A 14556-nucleotide genomic window follows, 5' to 3' on the forward strand; every position below is an offset into this window, starting at 1 on the left:
TGGGTGACTATCCTGCATTAGTACTGCTCCTATGCCAAAACCTGAAGCATCACACGCAATTACAAATGGTTTTAAGAAGTTTGGAGTTGCCAATACAGGGGCATTAGACATAACTTCTTTCAAGTCTTCAAAACACTTTTTTGCTTCATCATTCCACCGAAATGAGTTTTTCTTTAGAAGGTTCATTAGGGGTGCGGTTATATGGGCATAGTTTTTAATAGATCTTCGATAGTACCCGGTCAATCCTAAGAATCCTCTTAGCTTGGAAATATTAACTGGTTTGGACCATTTCTTTATAGCCTCGATCTTTATTAGGATCTACTGTTACTCCTTGGATATTATATGTTTGAGATACTCTACTTCTTCTTTCCCAAAAGTGCATTTGGACTTCTTGGCATAGAACTGATGCTCTTCTAATATAGTAAGAACTTGCTCCAAATGTTGTAGGTGCTCCTTCCATGTTTTACTATAAATTAGAATGTCATCAAAGAACACTAACACAAACTTCCTTAGATATGGATGGAATAGCTCGTTCATAGTAGCTTGGAATGTTGTTGGTGCATTGGTTAAACCAAAAGGCATTACTTTAAACTCATAATGACCTTCATGTGTTCGGAACGCAGTTTTTGCTATGTCTTCCAACCTTATTCTAATTTGGTAATACCCTGACCTTAAGTCCAATTTTGAGAAGTATTTAGCTCCATGTAGTTCATCCAACATTTCATCGATAAAAAGGATTGGAAACTTGTTTTTAATTGTTATTTTGTTTAATCATCAGTAATCAACATATAGTCTGAACGAACCATCTTTCTTTCAAACTAATACAATTGGTGTAGCATACAGACTTCTACTTTTTGTGATAATGCCACATTTAAAAGATCCTGGACTAATCTTTCAATTTCGGTTTTTGATGATGTGGATATCGATGTCGTTTTGATGTTGATGGGATTTGATCCTGATTTGACTTCGATTGTATGCTTGATTTCTCTTTTAGGAGGCAACTTCATTGGATGGTCTTGGAACACCTTTTCATGCTTTTGAATTAGTTCTTGAACTTCAGGTGACTCTTCGCTAATCATAATTGAAGTTAGCACTTCTAATTGATGACACGGCACTAAATAAGTCGGTGCTCCCTTCCAGATCATTTTCATCATCTGAGATGATGATACAATTTGATTCTCAGGGGGCTAGAACCCATATAACTTGTATCTTCTGATGGTTGGCAGAGTAAGTGCCTAGGGTTTGAAGCCATTGGATACCTAGGACCACATCCACTCCTCCTAATGGTACAGTGTAGAACGGAGATTCTAGATTAATTAATTTGAATTTATGGCATTTCCCTACTTTTTCAATTTTCTTACTGTCGGCGAACATAACCTTCATGTTGGGCATGGGAAACGTGAAAATGTTGAGTCTTTTCGCCATAGTTGAGTCCAAAAAGTTGTGGGTGCTTCCGGTATCGATCAAAACCATTACGTTGCACTTTTTGATGTGTCCTTTTAACTTTAATGTTTGGGGTTGAGATATACCTGTCATAGCAAATAATGACACTTGCGGAATATTCTTGTTAGCTGGTTCTGGAGAATCTTCAATTTCTTCTACGTCTAATTCTTCACTGTTTGAATCATTAGTTGCTTCACATTTATACAGGTTCTTGGTTTTTTTCCTTTAGCACATCTATGTTTAGGGTCCCATTTTTCGCCACAACGTTTGCACTTGCCCTTTTTCATTCTTTGCATTTCCAAGTTAGATTTTTCTCCTTCACAAAGATGTGGCGGAACATATTTTATGTTATCCGTGTTCGCGGCTTGGGGAAATCTTTGTCTTGAATATATTCTTTCAACTTTTGGCCATTGCATCTTTTTGTGCTTCTTTTCAGTAGCTTTTGCCTTCTGTCTTGCTACTTCTATAGATGGGGTTTAAGTCTTGTGGTGTATGATTGAATGAGACGAGTTTTTGATAACCGAGGTACTCATGTAGCTAAAGTTTCCCATTCTCGAGTGTATTTGTCCACATCTCCTTTTTGTTGCAGTCTGGTGAGTGCTAAGAAAACTCTTCTTCCTTGACACCTTGGAACCTTTTAAAGAATGCATTTTTTAATTTCCTCCAACTGATAGCAAGTGTCTTTTTCCACCACATATTCCAATTATATTCTTCGCCTCCCATTTGCATGGGGATGCATGCCTTATCTTCTTGTCATCATTGTCAATACCGTAAATCTCGAAATATTCTTCTGCTTTATTGAAACATGCAACACTACACTTCTCGTTACCATCAAATTTGGAGAGCTCAAGATTTGTTCTTTGTTGATATGTAGCAACTGGTGGGTGAAGAAGGGATATTGATTCCCAAGCTACATATTTGAGTATTGATTCCAGCGCTACATATTTTGAAAATTCGTGTTACTATTTTGTTGATGGGGCATAGACAATGCTTTTAGAGACTCAGGTTTCTCATGTGAGTTTGACAAGTTTGATGTATCCGGAGAATTGAGATGTTGAGTAGCTTCATTATTTTGCGGTATTTGATCGGGTGTAATCTTCAATTTGTCACAAATACAGGTCAACATCACCATTGTTTTGCTCAAGCTGACTCACTATTCTCTTTGATGTATCTTGGAGCGCCTTGATTTGTTCGCCATGTCCAATCACCTTAGTCTCAAGATCTATCAATCTTTTATTGAAATCAGACATCGACATTGATGAAGTCATTGCTTGGGTATGTGGTGATGCATATTTATCCAACTTAACCCTTTTTCTTAACTTGATCCTAAATTTCTTTTAAGTTAACTTATATAGTTAATATTTAAATATAATTAGCTATAAAAACTATATAATAAAACTATATAACCAACTATATAATAAAACATATAGATATGATTTAGATAATAAATTAAAATTAATGACTATATAGAGTGAGGGTTGGTAAGGCATGTTGGTCGAGAGGGAACAGGGCGATCGGAAGGAACGCAGATATGACAGGGAAGATATGACGAGGAGCACGACAGAACAGCGAATAAGACAGGGAGCATGACGGTCAAACGGGGTTCAAACGCAAACAGATGGTCGGGAGACAACGCAGGCAGCGCTTGAAGACAGGTGTGGTCGGGGAACAGGTAAGGTAACAACAAAAAGGGATGAGCGGCACAGTGAGGTGGAGGATTGATGCGGCGAGTAGTGTTCGGAGCCAGCAGATAGGCACGGCCACAACGGGCAAGAGAGTACAGGGACAGCGGCAGCGGAAGGAAAACAATGGCAGTGGATAGAGCAGCAACAAAGTCCCGAGGAGCACCTGCCTCTGATACCAAATGGAGTACATATACTCGATAAGAACAGATATATATATATATATATATATATATAATTGAATCATGATTACAAATGTGGGAGGCCCTGGCTTAAACAGACTTTAATTTTTATATAACAGTATTCCTTATAAATTGTCCCTATCCCGGGGACACACCACACAACAAGGATGCTGGTGCATCCTCCAATACACAAGGGGAATGGGTAGGCATACATGCAGTGAATGTGTGTGTGTGTGTTACATGTATATCATAGGTAGTCATTCAATTATTCATATTTTGTATGAATGTAATATATCTGTATATTTATCTTCAGCATATTATGTGGAAACCAAAAGTGACTGTTACAGCTTGTCATTGTTTGTGGCATGCCTAAAGCTGTAGCTCAATCAGTCAGCTTAACCAGAAATCTCAAAAAGAATCCATGTTTAAGCTGTGAAGCATAACAGGAATATCCAAGGTGATGGCACTGAGATCATTTTTGTTTTATTTTCAGGAAATACTCTCTGTACATTCTAAGTCATCAACAGCTTGCAGATATAGGGATGAATTATTGGGATTACCTATGCCTACAGGTATAAATGGGGCAGAAGTAATCTCGCATTAGTATATTTTCAATTAATGTTAAAAAGTGTAGACACATATATTCATTCACACACACACATATATAGAGAGAGAGTGATGTCCCCTAAAATTCAGTGGTCTCTACAGCTGACGCCAAAGATCATGCCCCATCCCCAAACCTTTGTCAAGCAATGCTTTCAAAATATTGACTTTGTGCCAAAACATCATTTAGTTGCACATGTGATTGGATAACATTATAAGACTTATTTGGGTAATCACAGCAATAAGATTTTAATAAGCTTTTCTATTGGAATTTTATAAAATTTGTAATTCCCTTTTATTATTTTTGTATTACTGCTTTAAGTTTGAACTTTCATCTGATAATATTATAACCATTATCTGAAACTACAATTATCAACATAGAAGCATCAGGAGAAAATTGAAAGATGATATATTTCTGTCAAAATTGTACACAGCCCGAGTGGGGCCTAATGGCTAAGACAAACTATAGTGGATATAAGCTTACAGAGAAAACACATATTTTTTCTTCAAATTAAAAATCAAATTAAAAACATATAATATAGTACATAATCGTGCAACGGTTTTACATTTAAAGATAGAAGCATACCAGTCTAGTCATACTATCAAACTCCTTGACAACGTCAGTAAAGTTCACCACATCCTCCTCATCAATTGCATTCGCCAAATCCTGAAAACAAGAAGTAATCTCTAAGTTCAAATACCAAGAAAGAGCCTATCCTATCTTTTGGTTGTGTCTTAAGTATGATGACACTGCCATATTCAGCCAAGTTTGCAGAGAATGTTTTCTCAATAGATCAAGCAATTAGAAAAAGCAAAGAGACTTACTGCTAGGAATTTGCACTCTCTGGTACCCGAAAATGTTGGATCAAGTTCCTGCATTGGCAACCATGACACAATTGAAGAAGGAGTTTGGTTGATCAAGTAGCCATACAAGCTTCGAACTTATAGAGAAAATATCAGAAGAAACAATTTAACGAGTCAAAGCTGAACCTGATATTTCTCAAGTGCATTGTTTATTGCCACAACATCACCCTTGCAAATGTGGCAAAGACCAGCATTTAGAAGATAACCCTTAACGCTGTACTTGAGAAGATTATTATTGATTGACTGCTGTGCTACTTCTTCAAAAATTTGGATGGCCTTTGGGTATCTGCAGGTGTCACAAACAAGAAATCAAATCACAGAGAAAAACATCACAAAGGGAATCAGGGAGATGATCCAATGGCTTTTGAATTAAGATTCCGAGGCCAGAGAACCTGGCAATTTGCTACACTAGAAACAAGCACATAAAAGCACATTCCCCCAGTGTTACATATATTCTGAATTAGATTCAAAACGTAAACAAGAAAGCCCATCAACAAAGTTGAAACAAGAATGAATGTAACCATGGACATTGTAGACTCTTAGTGATGAAAAACTTTCCTTAGGTTCAGGATTAAAAGGAATGAGCAAGAAGGAAGGAAAACTGTCACAGAAGGATTAGGGTTACAGTTCAATGGAGATAGCACAAAGGAAGAGAATTGACCTCTACGAGCAACCCCTCCAAGAGCAATATCTGAGAAAAGAACATGGTTACAAAAATAAGTTGAAGGATTAGACTGCTAGGCCACGTAAGGAGGGAAAATCTCCATTGGCACAAATCAAGACAATAAGGGAGTAATAGACCCAGTATAAAGCAAAAGATGAGAAGAAATGACAGCTTAAGGGAGGTAAGACAGCCAGATCACCAGCCAAGGATAAGAAAATCATAGCATTTCAAAGCAGGTTACAAGTCAATGGCAGATCAATCCTTTCCAATGATGACAGTGCACCCCTTTCGGATTTTCTCCCAAGCAGGCTCCTAAACCTCATTTTGAAAGGGCAAATTGTATCTCAGAATTGCAGGCTTAGATCTGATCCAGCATTTCACATTGATAAAGAGAATAGCAATAGTCAGTGAAGACACAGGAAATCAGTCTTATGGATGCAAGAAAAGAAAAACTTCAAGGTACATCAAAAAGTCAAGCAAGGATATTGTTGTCACTCACTGCTAAATGTGTTTTCAGCTGTGAAAAGGGTAAGAAAGAGCAGTGAAGTTTGAAGCCATTTCCCAAGTCACAGAAGCTCTCAAACCTTAATCTGACCCTCTCCGTTGGATAGTGCTCGGAACAAGCTTTCCAACGGTAGGTGGAAGTCCAAAAATGGCCTCCTGGATCAAAAATTAGAGCAGATTGAAGCTGCCCCTTTGAAAGCTAGAAAACAAAGGGAAAAGGCTAAGGGTCAGGCTCATCGCAAATCACAATCGGGGCTTTTCTAAAGGAGCAATTGGAGCAGACAACGAAATCGGCGATCAGCCATTCGGTGATATCGCAAATCGGCTATCAGCGGATCCAGGGCACGGCATATCGGCGTATCGGCGATGGGCAAGTCCCGCATATCACAATCGCAGCAGTCCCGCACCCCGCAGTCCCGCGATATTGGCGATCCCGCACATCAGACCCCGCAATATCGGCAAATCGGCGGTCCCAATGGACCATCCTTAAGGAATTGCGGGGGAAAAACGCCGATAGCGTTAAAGCGCCGGGGAGGGCAAAGGTTGATTTACAAAGGAAATTGACGCAAAAAACAAGAGGCAGGCGGGCCTTTTCTCTCTCCTCTGACAGGCCACGTGGCAGAATACTATTGGTCGCGATAGACTGACATGGCAGCTGACGTCAACATGACGTGGCGATACAGGAGAACACGTGGCATGCTGATTTAGCGTTTTCAGGGGTCCTTTGGGGGCATATTCAGGTGACACGTGTCACCACTTGGGAAGTGCCACATGGCACTGATGACATCAGCAATCCCGCAGATTGGCGATCGCACAGGTCAAAGTTTCTCCTCTGCCAAAGTCCCTTCTGGCTTGCGATTGCGATATGCGGGAACTTCCCGGATGCGATATTTTATGTGTTATATCTTATGAGGATTTCACGTCCAGACAAGTCGGCCAACGCTATAAAGGGAGGTTTTCTTGTAAAGGGTCTCCCTCTCCCGTATTGCGATCACAATGCCTTCGGTGGGCCCGACCCCGCAGATCGATGATCGCAAGGGTCAAGAGGAAATATCAATGGCCAACATCAGAAAACGTCGAAGTGTGAGATTTCATGTATTAAAGGAAAAAGGTCCCGGACAAGAGTCTAAAGGCTCTAGCGCCTTAGGGCTAAGCCCCAAGTCACAACCCTCGGTCCTATTATGCAGAAACACCGAAGGGGGCTAAGTCACAGGGGGCCAAAGGCAATCGAGACCCATTGTTCTATGACGTCTTTTAGAGTAAAGGTCTTGATGCGGTAATGCTCCGGGAACAAAGTACAGAGCTTTAAAGGTGGAAGAATCGACAGCTGAAGTATTAAATAAAAGCATGGCGCAAGGGCAACTCAGTATGGGGGGCTCAGGAAGATTAATAGCTCAGCATGGATCTCCACTCAGTCGTAAATGTAAAGGACTGCCTTGATAAACTTCGCTTCTACTCCGTGACAAGTAAACCACAATCGATCGCTATCAATCCAAGAGAGTGGGGAAGTCAGACAATCAATGTGAAAGCGATGGGAACCGGCCAAGCATCAGGAAAGGCACTCCAACACAGAGACGTGGCCTGATCAAAGGCCTTCACAGGAATAGAAGAGGGACACTTCCACCCATCATCTTTCAATTTTCTCTATTTTCTGTTTATTCTGTAATTTCTGTCTGTTTCAAGAAAGGGATCAAATCTCGATTGTAATCCTTTTAAGCTGCAAAGCCTTGCACGCCGAGACAGCTAGATACTCTAGCAAAGGTATTTTTGTAACTGTAACCCAAGCTCCCCCTCTTCTTATAAATAGGGGGAAGAAACACTTAGAAAAGGTTTCGGAATTCTGCACCTACGAGTGAGGATTTCTGCGATTCCACTTTGGTTCTACTTGCCTGTCCATGAGGGACTTGAGTGATATCTTAATTGAATGTAAATGGACTGGTATGTTGGACTCATATTGGATTAATGAAACTCCCTAGTGATTCCAAGCAGATCAATGCGCAGTATGTTTTCCCTTCTGTAATCTCATTTCATATATGTTTTCCTTCTCTAAAAATAGTGTGATGAATCTATCGGTTTCCCTCTGATTCATGGATTTATCTAGGCTACTAAATAAGTGAATAGTACCTGTGCATAAGACAGATTTACTTGTGTTAGTCTATAACCTATAGTACCTGTGTGCAAGACAGATTTACTTGTGTTATTTGATTAACCTGCAGTACCTGTGTGAGCCCAGATTTACTTTTGTTGTTTAGCGCTAATGGTACCCATGTTATATCTGGTATGGAACCTCAATAAGCACTCTGCTCTTCCACATCCTCTCTCTTCCATATTTCTATTGGAACATCATTGCTTAGGATTTTGTCCTGTCTATAATCCTCTGCATCGAATTCCCTCCTTCCTTTCCTCCTCTTCACTTTACTACAACTTCAATATAAAGCTACCTATTATTGTGTGTCGGCCACCAAAACCAGACATTTCTCTTTGAGGTTGGCCCGATATACCCCCTGAGCATTTGGATCCATGTATCGGCTTGAGTTTACCTGCATGACAGACTATTGAACCAAGCCCCCTTTATAATCTTTTTAACTACGTGACAATTGGAGTGCAACAGAAACCCCACTCATAATCTTCCATGCACTCATCTATCTAAGATGTCCTAGGCACTGGTCTACAATCAACCCAGACGATGTATCTAGGAAGCTTTCTATGTCCCCTGAAGCACTCATGCTAAAGGTGCACTAAAAATCCTTCACATTGATAAAGAGAATAGAAAAACTCAGTGAAGACACAGGAAAGTCTTATGGATGCAACAAAGAAAAACTTCAAGGTACATCAAAAAGTCAAGCAAGGATATGGTGGACATGAAAGAGGTACTAGTGTACGAGGTTGTTAAGAAATAAAATACTCTCAACAAGCCTTCATAAGGTGATTTAAAGGAATGGAGTTTTCAGAAAAATCCTTAAGAGGATGGGTGAAAGGCTGAGAACGTTACTAAAAATAGTCAAACTCCTTGACAATGGAAAAAACAACAATTATTAGGACATGTGCAAGTAAATCTAAATGACAAGTTCCTGAAGACATCCGCTCGAAGTTTGGAACAAGAACATATTTTTAGGTCTTACTAGATCACCATTCCCTCCTGTTTTTTAATTTGCAAAGACTACAGACGTTGGAGATATAACCATTAACAAATATTGGTTAAGGGTCACTGAGATGAGGAATTCGAAATTGAGGAGACTCATTACCAAGGTAAGAGCTAAAATCCACTAACATACGTAATACCCACCTGTGGGACACTCTTCTAGCATGCTACAATCTGGGAAGTTTCCCTTTCTGGCTAATCCTTTGGTTCAACTAGAGCCACAAGGATCCCCATCTATGAGTTCAGTGGATGCCATTATGAATATGAATTAGAAAGTGTTCTAAAAAGGTTAATGCAACACTCAAACTTCAGCATATGATTAGAGGAAATAGTGACAAAGCCTTCTCAAAAAAAATAATTTATGAAACGCCAAGCAGATCATTATTGATATTGCGGAAGAAGGTAGCAAATTTGTGGTCCCCTCACCCAACTTGTCAAAATCTAAGATCAAGGGGGGCCTCCACCAGCCCTTGCTGTAAAAGAAATAATGGAAGACTTAACTACAACATCTAATTCCAGTCAATGTTTGAGTAACTACCCCTACTAATCACAGCCATGGAAGAAGATCAAAGGCTCAAAAGAGAGTTGGAGGTCTAGGAGGACAGCATGGCAACAATAAGAAAAAGCAAAACAGGAAGGCAATCCAATACAGCAAAGGCAATTTCACAAGCTGAGAAAGAGATTCTTGAGGCAAGGGAGTTAACAATCTTCAGGCTTCTCAGAGCAACGGAAGCCCCTAGGGAGCCTTCGATCTTACCCCATCGAAGCCCTCATTCAACACTATAAGACGTTCATGTAAACTGCACATTCCATGTCATTGAACTGCCCATGTATCTCATAGGTTGCAACCTCAAATTGAGCACACATAGACTGATTGGGAGCCTCTATTTGCAAACCAACAAAGGAAACACTAAGGAGTTACTGAAGCAACCACTTGCAACTAAAATGTTCCCAAAATGCTCATTGTGATCTCAAAACTGATTTTACTAGTTTGGGATTCAGGAACATTCCATACCCATTTCAAAGCTCCCGTAGTTTCCTCTTACCGAGAGAGATTCTTGTGCTACTATGGCTTTCTCCAATGTTGTAAGATTCAAACTCAGCAAATCTGTTGAAAATAGTAGCAAGAAAGGTTCCTCGATTTGTGCCTTAATCAAAGGGACCTCAACAAGCTCTTCTTTAGCATGCTCAAATTCCTATAAGTTAGGAATCAATTCCTATAAGTTAGGATGAGTTCCTATAAGTTAGGACAAGTTATAAAGCAGTTAACTAATGTGCAAAAATGGAAGGCCGAGTTCATTGTCTTCTAGTGCGAGTTAACATGGTAAAGAACGACTGACAAGTCTCTAATTCTAGATCCAGACTTAGAACGAGTTGCATGAGCCACTTCAACTTAGTTAATTCATCAATCATAAAAGCAATTCCTAAAATATAATTTGCCAGATTTAGCCATTCGAATTGCTTAAAAAGGAGGAACAAAGGCACAATTGTGATCATTCTTCTTTAGCACAAGTATTGTGTGTGAGCTTCTGAGAGAGCAGAACAAGGAGCTTGTATGTGAGTTGGTAGAGAGCAATTTTCCTTGGGTATTGCGCTAAGAAATAGGAGGAAATTCCTATTAAATAGGAGCAGTCTATGCGCTAGGATTTAGGAGGATTTGCACTAGGAAATAGGCCTCCAAGATTGTGCAAAGGAAAAGGAAAGGAGATCAGGGTCTTGCAGGTGTTTCAGCTTAGTACAAGCAGAGGAAATCAGATTGGTTTCTATTGAAACAAGGTTGTATTGTAAGAGATCTATTGCTCAGTATTCTATCAATAAAATTCTCAAACAAGTAGAGGGTTTTCCCAGTTGGGTTCCCTAGAAAAATTGAGTTGTTGAATTGTGTGGTTGTGTATTTATTTATGTTCCTATTTTTTTGCAAAGTTTAGTAGAGAAATTATGTATTTATATGAAGAGAAAATTAGTTTCAAATTGTTCATATTAGCAGTTGCGGAATTTCGTCGATTTTCTACTTGGTGTATTTAGAAAACAATATGGTATTCCCTGAAGAATACCTCTGCAACTACACGAGCTGCATATTGACCATCATCTCCTAGCTCGATCTGAAACTGCTTGTCCTTCTCCAAATTTAGACTTGGAACTCACACATGTTGACATCCACAGCTAACTCGCACTAGAAGACACTAAACTGTGCCTTCCACTTCAACCTATTAGTTAACTGCCTCATTACCCGTCCTAACTTTTAGAAAAGAATCCTAAATTATAGGAATTTGTCCTAACTTATAGGGAACTCGAGTATGCTAAGGAGAAACTCATTGAGGCTCATTGAATTAAGGCACAAATCAAGGAACCCTTTCTCACTATTACTTTCAACACTCCCTCTTAGTGAGGAAGGTGTTCCTGGAAGAACCTCGTCCACATGGATTTGTCTCCAACACTACCAAGTTTTGGAGGACTTCCCTGCTTTATTTTGCAGAACCTGCTTAAAAGACCAGTTCTTTCCCACCATGCTCTGTGAGTCCACCACTTTAGTCATAACTGCAATGTACCCTACCCTGTGTACCTCTGTGGTTGCTTCTTTATGTTGGGCAACTCAACTCTTCTTTATGTTGGGCAACTCAACCAAATCCTTTGCTCGCTTGGCTTGAACTCTCCCTATACTAAGAGTCTTTGACTGAGTTGTTGACTCCAATCGCCCTGGACTATGGTCATCATCATCCTACTGGTCAACCCAACTGCCAACTAGCTTAGACTAAAACTGAGATACTGGTTGAGGCTCCATCTTGAGAGCTCCATCCTGCTCTCACCCAACTACCACTTCTCTACTCTGAGATCTCCCTGCCATGTTGCTCATGGTTGCATTTCTCTACCTGCAACTTGTAGAGATTCTTCACCCTCACACCTATTTGCTTCTTACATCCAGTAGCTAAGTGTTAGAGGTACGCCTTATCTCTGTTGAAAATGATATCATATCCTTTGTCCTCAAGGGTAGCTACCAAAACAAGGCTTTGAATTAACCCTAAAACATAGAGGACATCTCTGAGATGAAGAGGATTACATGACTCCCTGTGAAAACTGACAGTGCCAACTCCACTAGCTGCATACTGACCATCATCTCCTAGCTCGATCTAAAATTGTATGTCCTCCTTCAGGTGGCTAAAATACTTCTTCATTGCAGTCATGTGGAAGGATGCTCCTTGAACAAATCTCGCAGGTACTTTGCCTCCTCTTCTATTGATCACTGCAACTTCTGCTACTTCAAAATGCTTGCATCTCCAGCTGTCAAATCTGCCACTATCAATATCCACAGCTGAATCTCAATCTGTAGAATACTATATTGTATTATAAATACCTCAATATAGTATAGCAGTTGGAAGAATTTGTCAAGTCTATAGTTGTTGAATTGTATGACAGTGTATTTATTTATGATTCCTATTCTGCTGCAATATTAAGTAGTGAAATTGTGTCTATGTGAAAAGAAACTCATTTTCAGATTGTTCATATAAGCAATTACAAAATTTCATGGATTTTCAACATGGTATTAGTGCAGTGAAAAGAATCTAGACCAGCACGAAGAATTCGTGAGAAGAAGGTTGTCCTAAAGTTATTTTTAGGCAGCAAAGTACTGTTCATAAACGAAGTTGTGATGAATGTTTCTCATGCGCGAGTATGCAATGGGTAGATGTACTTATCTGTTGTGAGAAGCCATCATTGTTGAAGACCTCAAGTACAGTGTTCATGGAAGGAGTCATGGCTTGTTAAGAGGCATATTCAAATGGGAGCCCCAATTCACTTGATGAAAGGAGCCATATGGTTGATAAGAGGGCAGTTCCAAAAGTCCCTAAGAGTAGTGATGATGGAGCAGCCATATCAGTGCTAATGGACAATTTGTTGAAGACCCTGAGAGCTGACGATCTTGGAACAAGAGAGTAACTAGTGGCCAAATTTGTTTGAGATAGGTGCAACCGAGCAGCAAGGCAAGGAGAGCTCACAGTAGAGAAGCGGTGGTTGAGGGAGAGCGGGATAGAGCTCTCGAGATGGAGCCTCAACCACTATCTCAGTTTGAGTCTAAGCTAGTCGGCAGTTGGGCTAACCAGCAGGATGATGACGAGCATAGCCCCGGGCGAATGGAGGCAGCCACTCAGTCAAAGACCCCTAGTATGAGGAGATTTCGAGCCAAGTGGGTAGAAGATTTGGTTAAGGGAGATCAGAAGAGAGTTGAATCTTCCAGTATCACTTCCAACCAGAGGAAGTAGCCACAGAGATACACAAGGTACATGGCACTTATGACTATAGTGATGGACTCGCAGAACATGGTGGGAAAGAACATGTATTCAGATCGGGTTCTACAACAGAAAGCAAGAAAGTCTTCTAGTTCAGAGGAAGTCATTGTAGCAGCAGAGAACATGGTAAAGTTGGAGACAGATCCAAGTGCACGAGGTTCTTCCAGAAGCACCTTCCTCGCTAAGAGGGAGTTTTGAAAATAGTACTAAGTAGGGAGAAAGGTACCTTGATTTGTGCCTTAATCAAAGAGACCTCAACGAGTACTTCATTAGCATGCTTGAATTCCTATAAGTTAGGAATCAAATCCTATAAGTTAGGACAAATTCCTAAGATTTAGGATAAGTCCCTACAAATTAGGATAAGCTCCTATAATTTAGGATGAGTTCCTAAAAAATAGGATAACTTATGACACAGTTAACTAATGTGCAAAAGTGGAAGGTCGAGTTCATTGTCTTCTAGTGCGAGTTAAATGGAAAAGGACGAGTGACAAGTCTCTAATTCTAGATCCAAGACTTAGGACAAGATGCATGAGCCACTTCAACTCAGTTAACTCATTAATCACAAAACCAATTCCTAAAATAAAATTTGCCAGATTTAGCCATTCAAATTGTTTATAAGGAGGAATGAATGCACAATTGTGATCATTTCTTCTTTAGCACAAGTATTGTGTGTGATCTTGTGAGAGAGGGGAACAAGAAGGAGCTTGTATGTGAGTTGGTAGAGAGCAATTTTCCTTGGGAATTGCACTAAGAAATAGGAGGAAATTCCTATTAAATAGGAGCAACCTATGCGCCAAGATTTGTTAAAATTGGCAACTAAGGTCAGATTCCACTTTTGACAGTTTATTTGATGGAGATGGTGATTGCATTCAATTCCTCTTTTCGAGAGGACCAAAATTGACCTAAAGATCATCAATTTTGGACAAGGGAAAGTGCATTTTTGAATTGTAAGCCCACATGTGCATATTCGATCAGGTCATCCCTAAAGCAAATTGGACACCCTTGGAAGGCTATAAATACAAGTGACCTCAACCTCATTTGGAGATCATCATGAGACATACTTCTATTCTCTTTCTTGGTTTTGGCTCGCACAGGTCTAAGGCTAGCCCGCGGAGATTGGTTCGCACAAAGGAGAAATTATAGGGTTTGAAGTCCGTGCACGCTTCTAGGGTTTCTGGGTCACAGTCGC

At 40.0% G+C, this 14556-nt stretch overlaps 1 protein-coding gene across 2 annotated transcripts in view; it reads right to left on the reverse strand.

Moving 5' to 3' along the window:
- The window catches only part of LOC149172412 (alpha-soluble NSF attachment protein 2-like), a 104197-nt gene that overhangs the window by 33879 nt on the left and 55762 nt on the right, over window positions 1-14556 (reverse strand). For both annotated transcript variants that reach the window (XM_089424313.1, XM_089424312.1), the window contains 3 exons: window positions 4901-5060; window positions 4736-4783; window positions 4497-4577 (listed from right to left, as the gene is read on the reverse strand). In XM_089424313.1, coding sequence (XP_089280439.1) covers window positions 4497-4577; window positions 4736-4783; window positions 4901-5060 — 289 coding nt within the window. The remainder of the gene's footprint in view (window positions 1-4496; window positions 4578-4735; window positions 4784-4900; window positions 5061-14556) is intronic.

The sequence above is a fragment of the Pinus tabuliformis genome, chromosome 4_2 (assembly GCF_031772625.1).
Source record: "Pinus tabuliformis cultivar Carrire ecotype Pingquan chromosome 4_2, CPIR1, whole genome shotgun sequence".
Lineage (NCBI taxonomy): Eukaryota > Viridiplantae > Streptophyta > Pinopsida > Pinales > Pinaceae > Pinus > Pinus tabuliformis.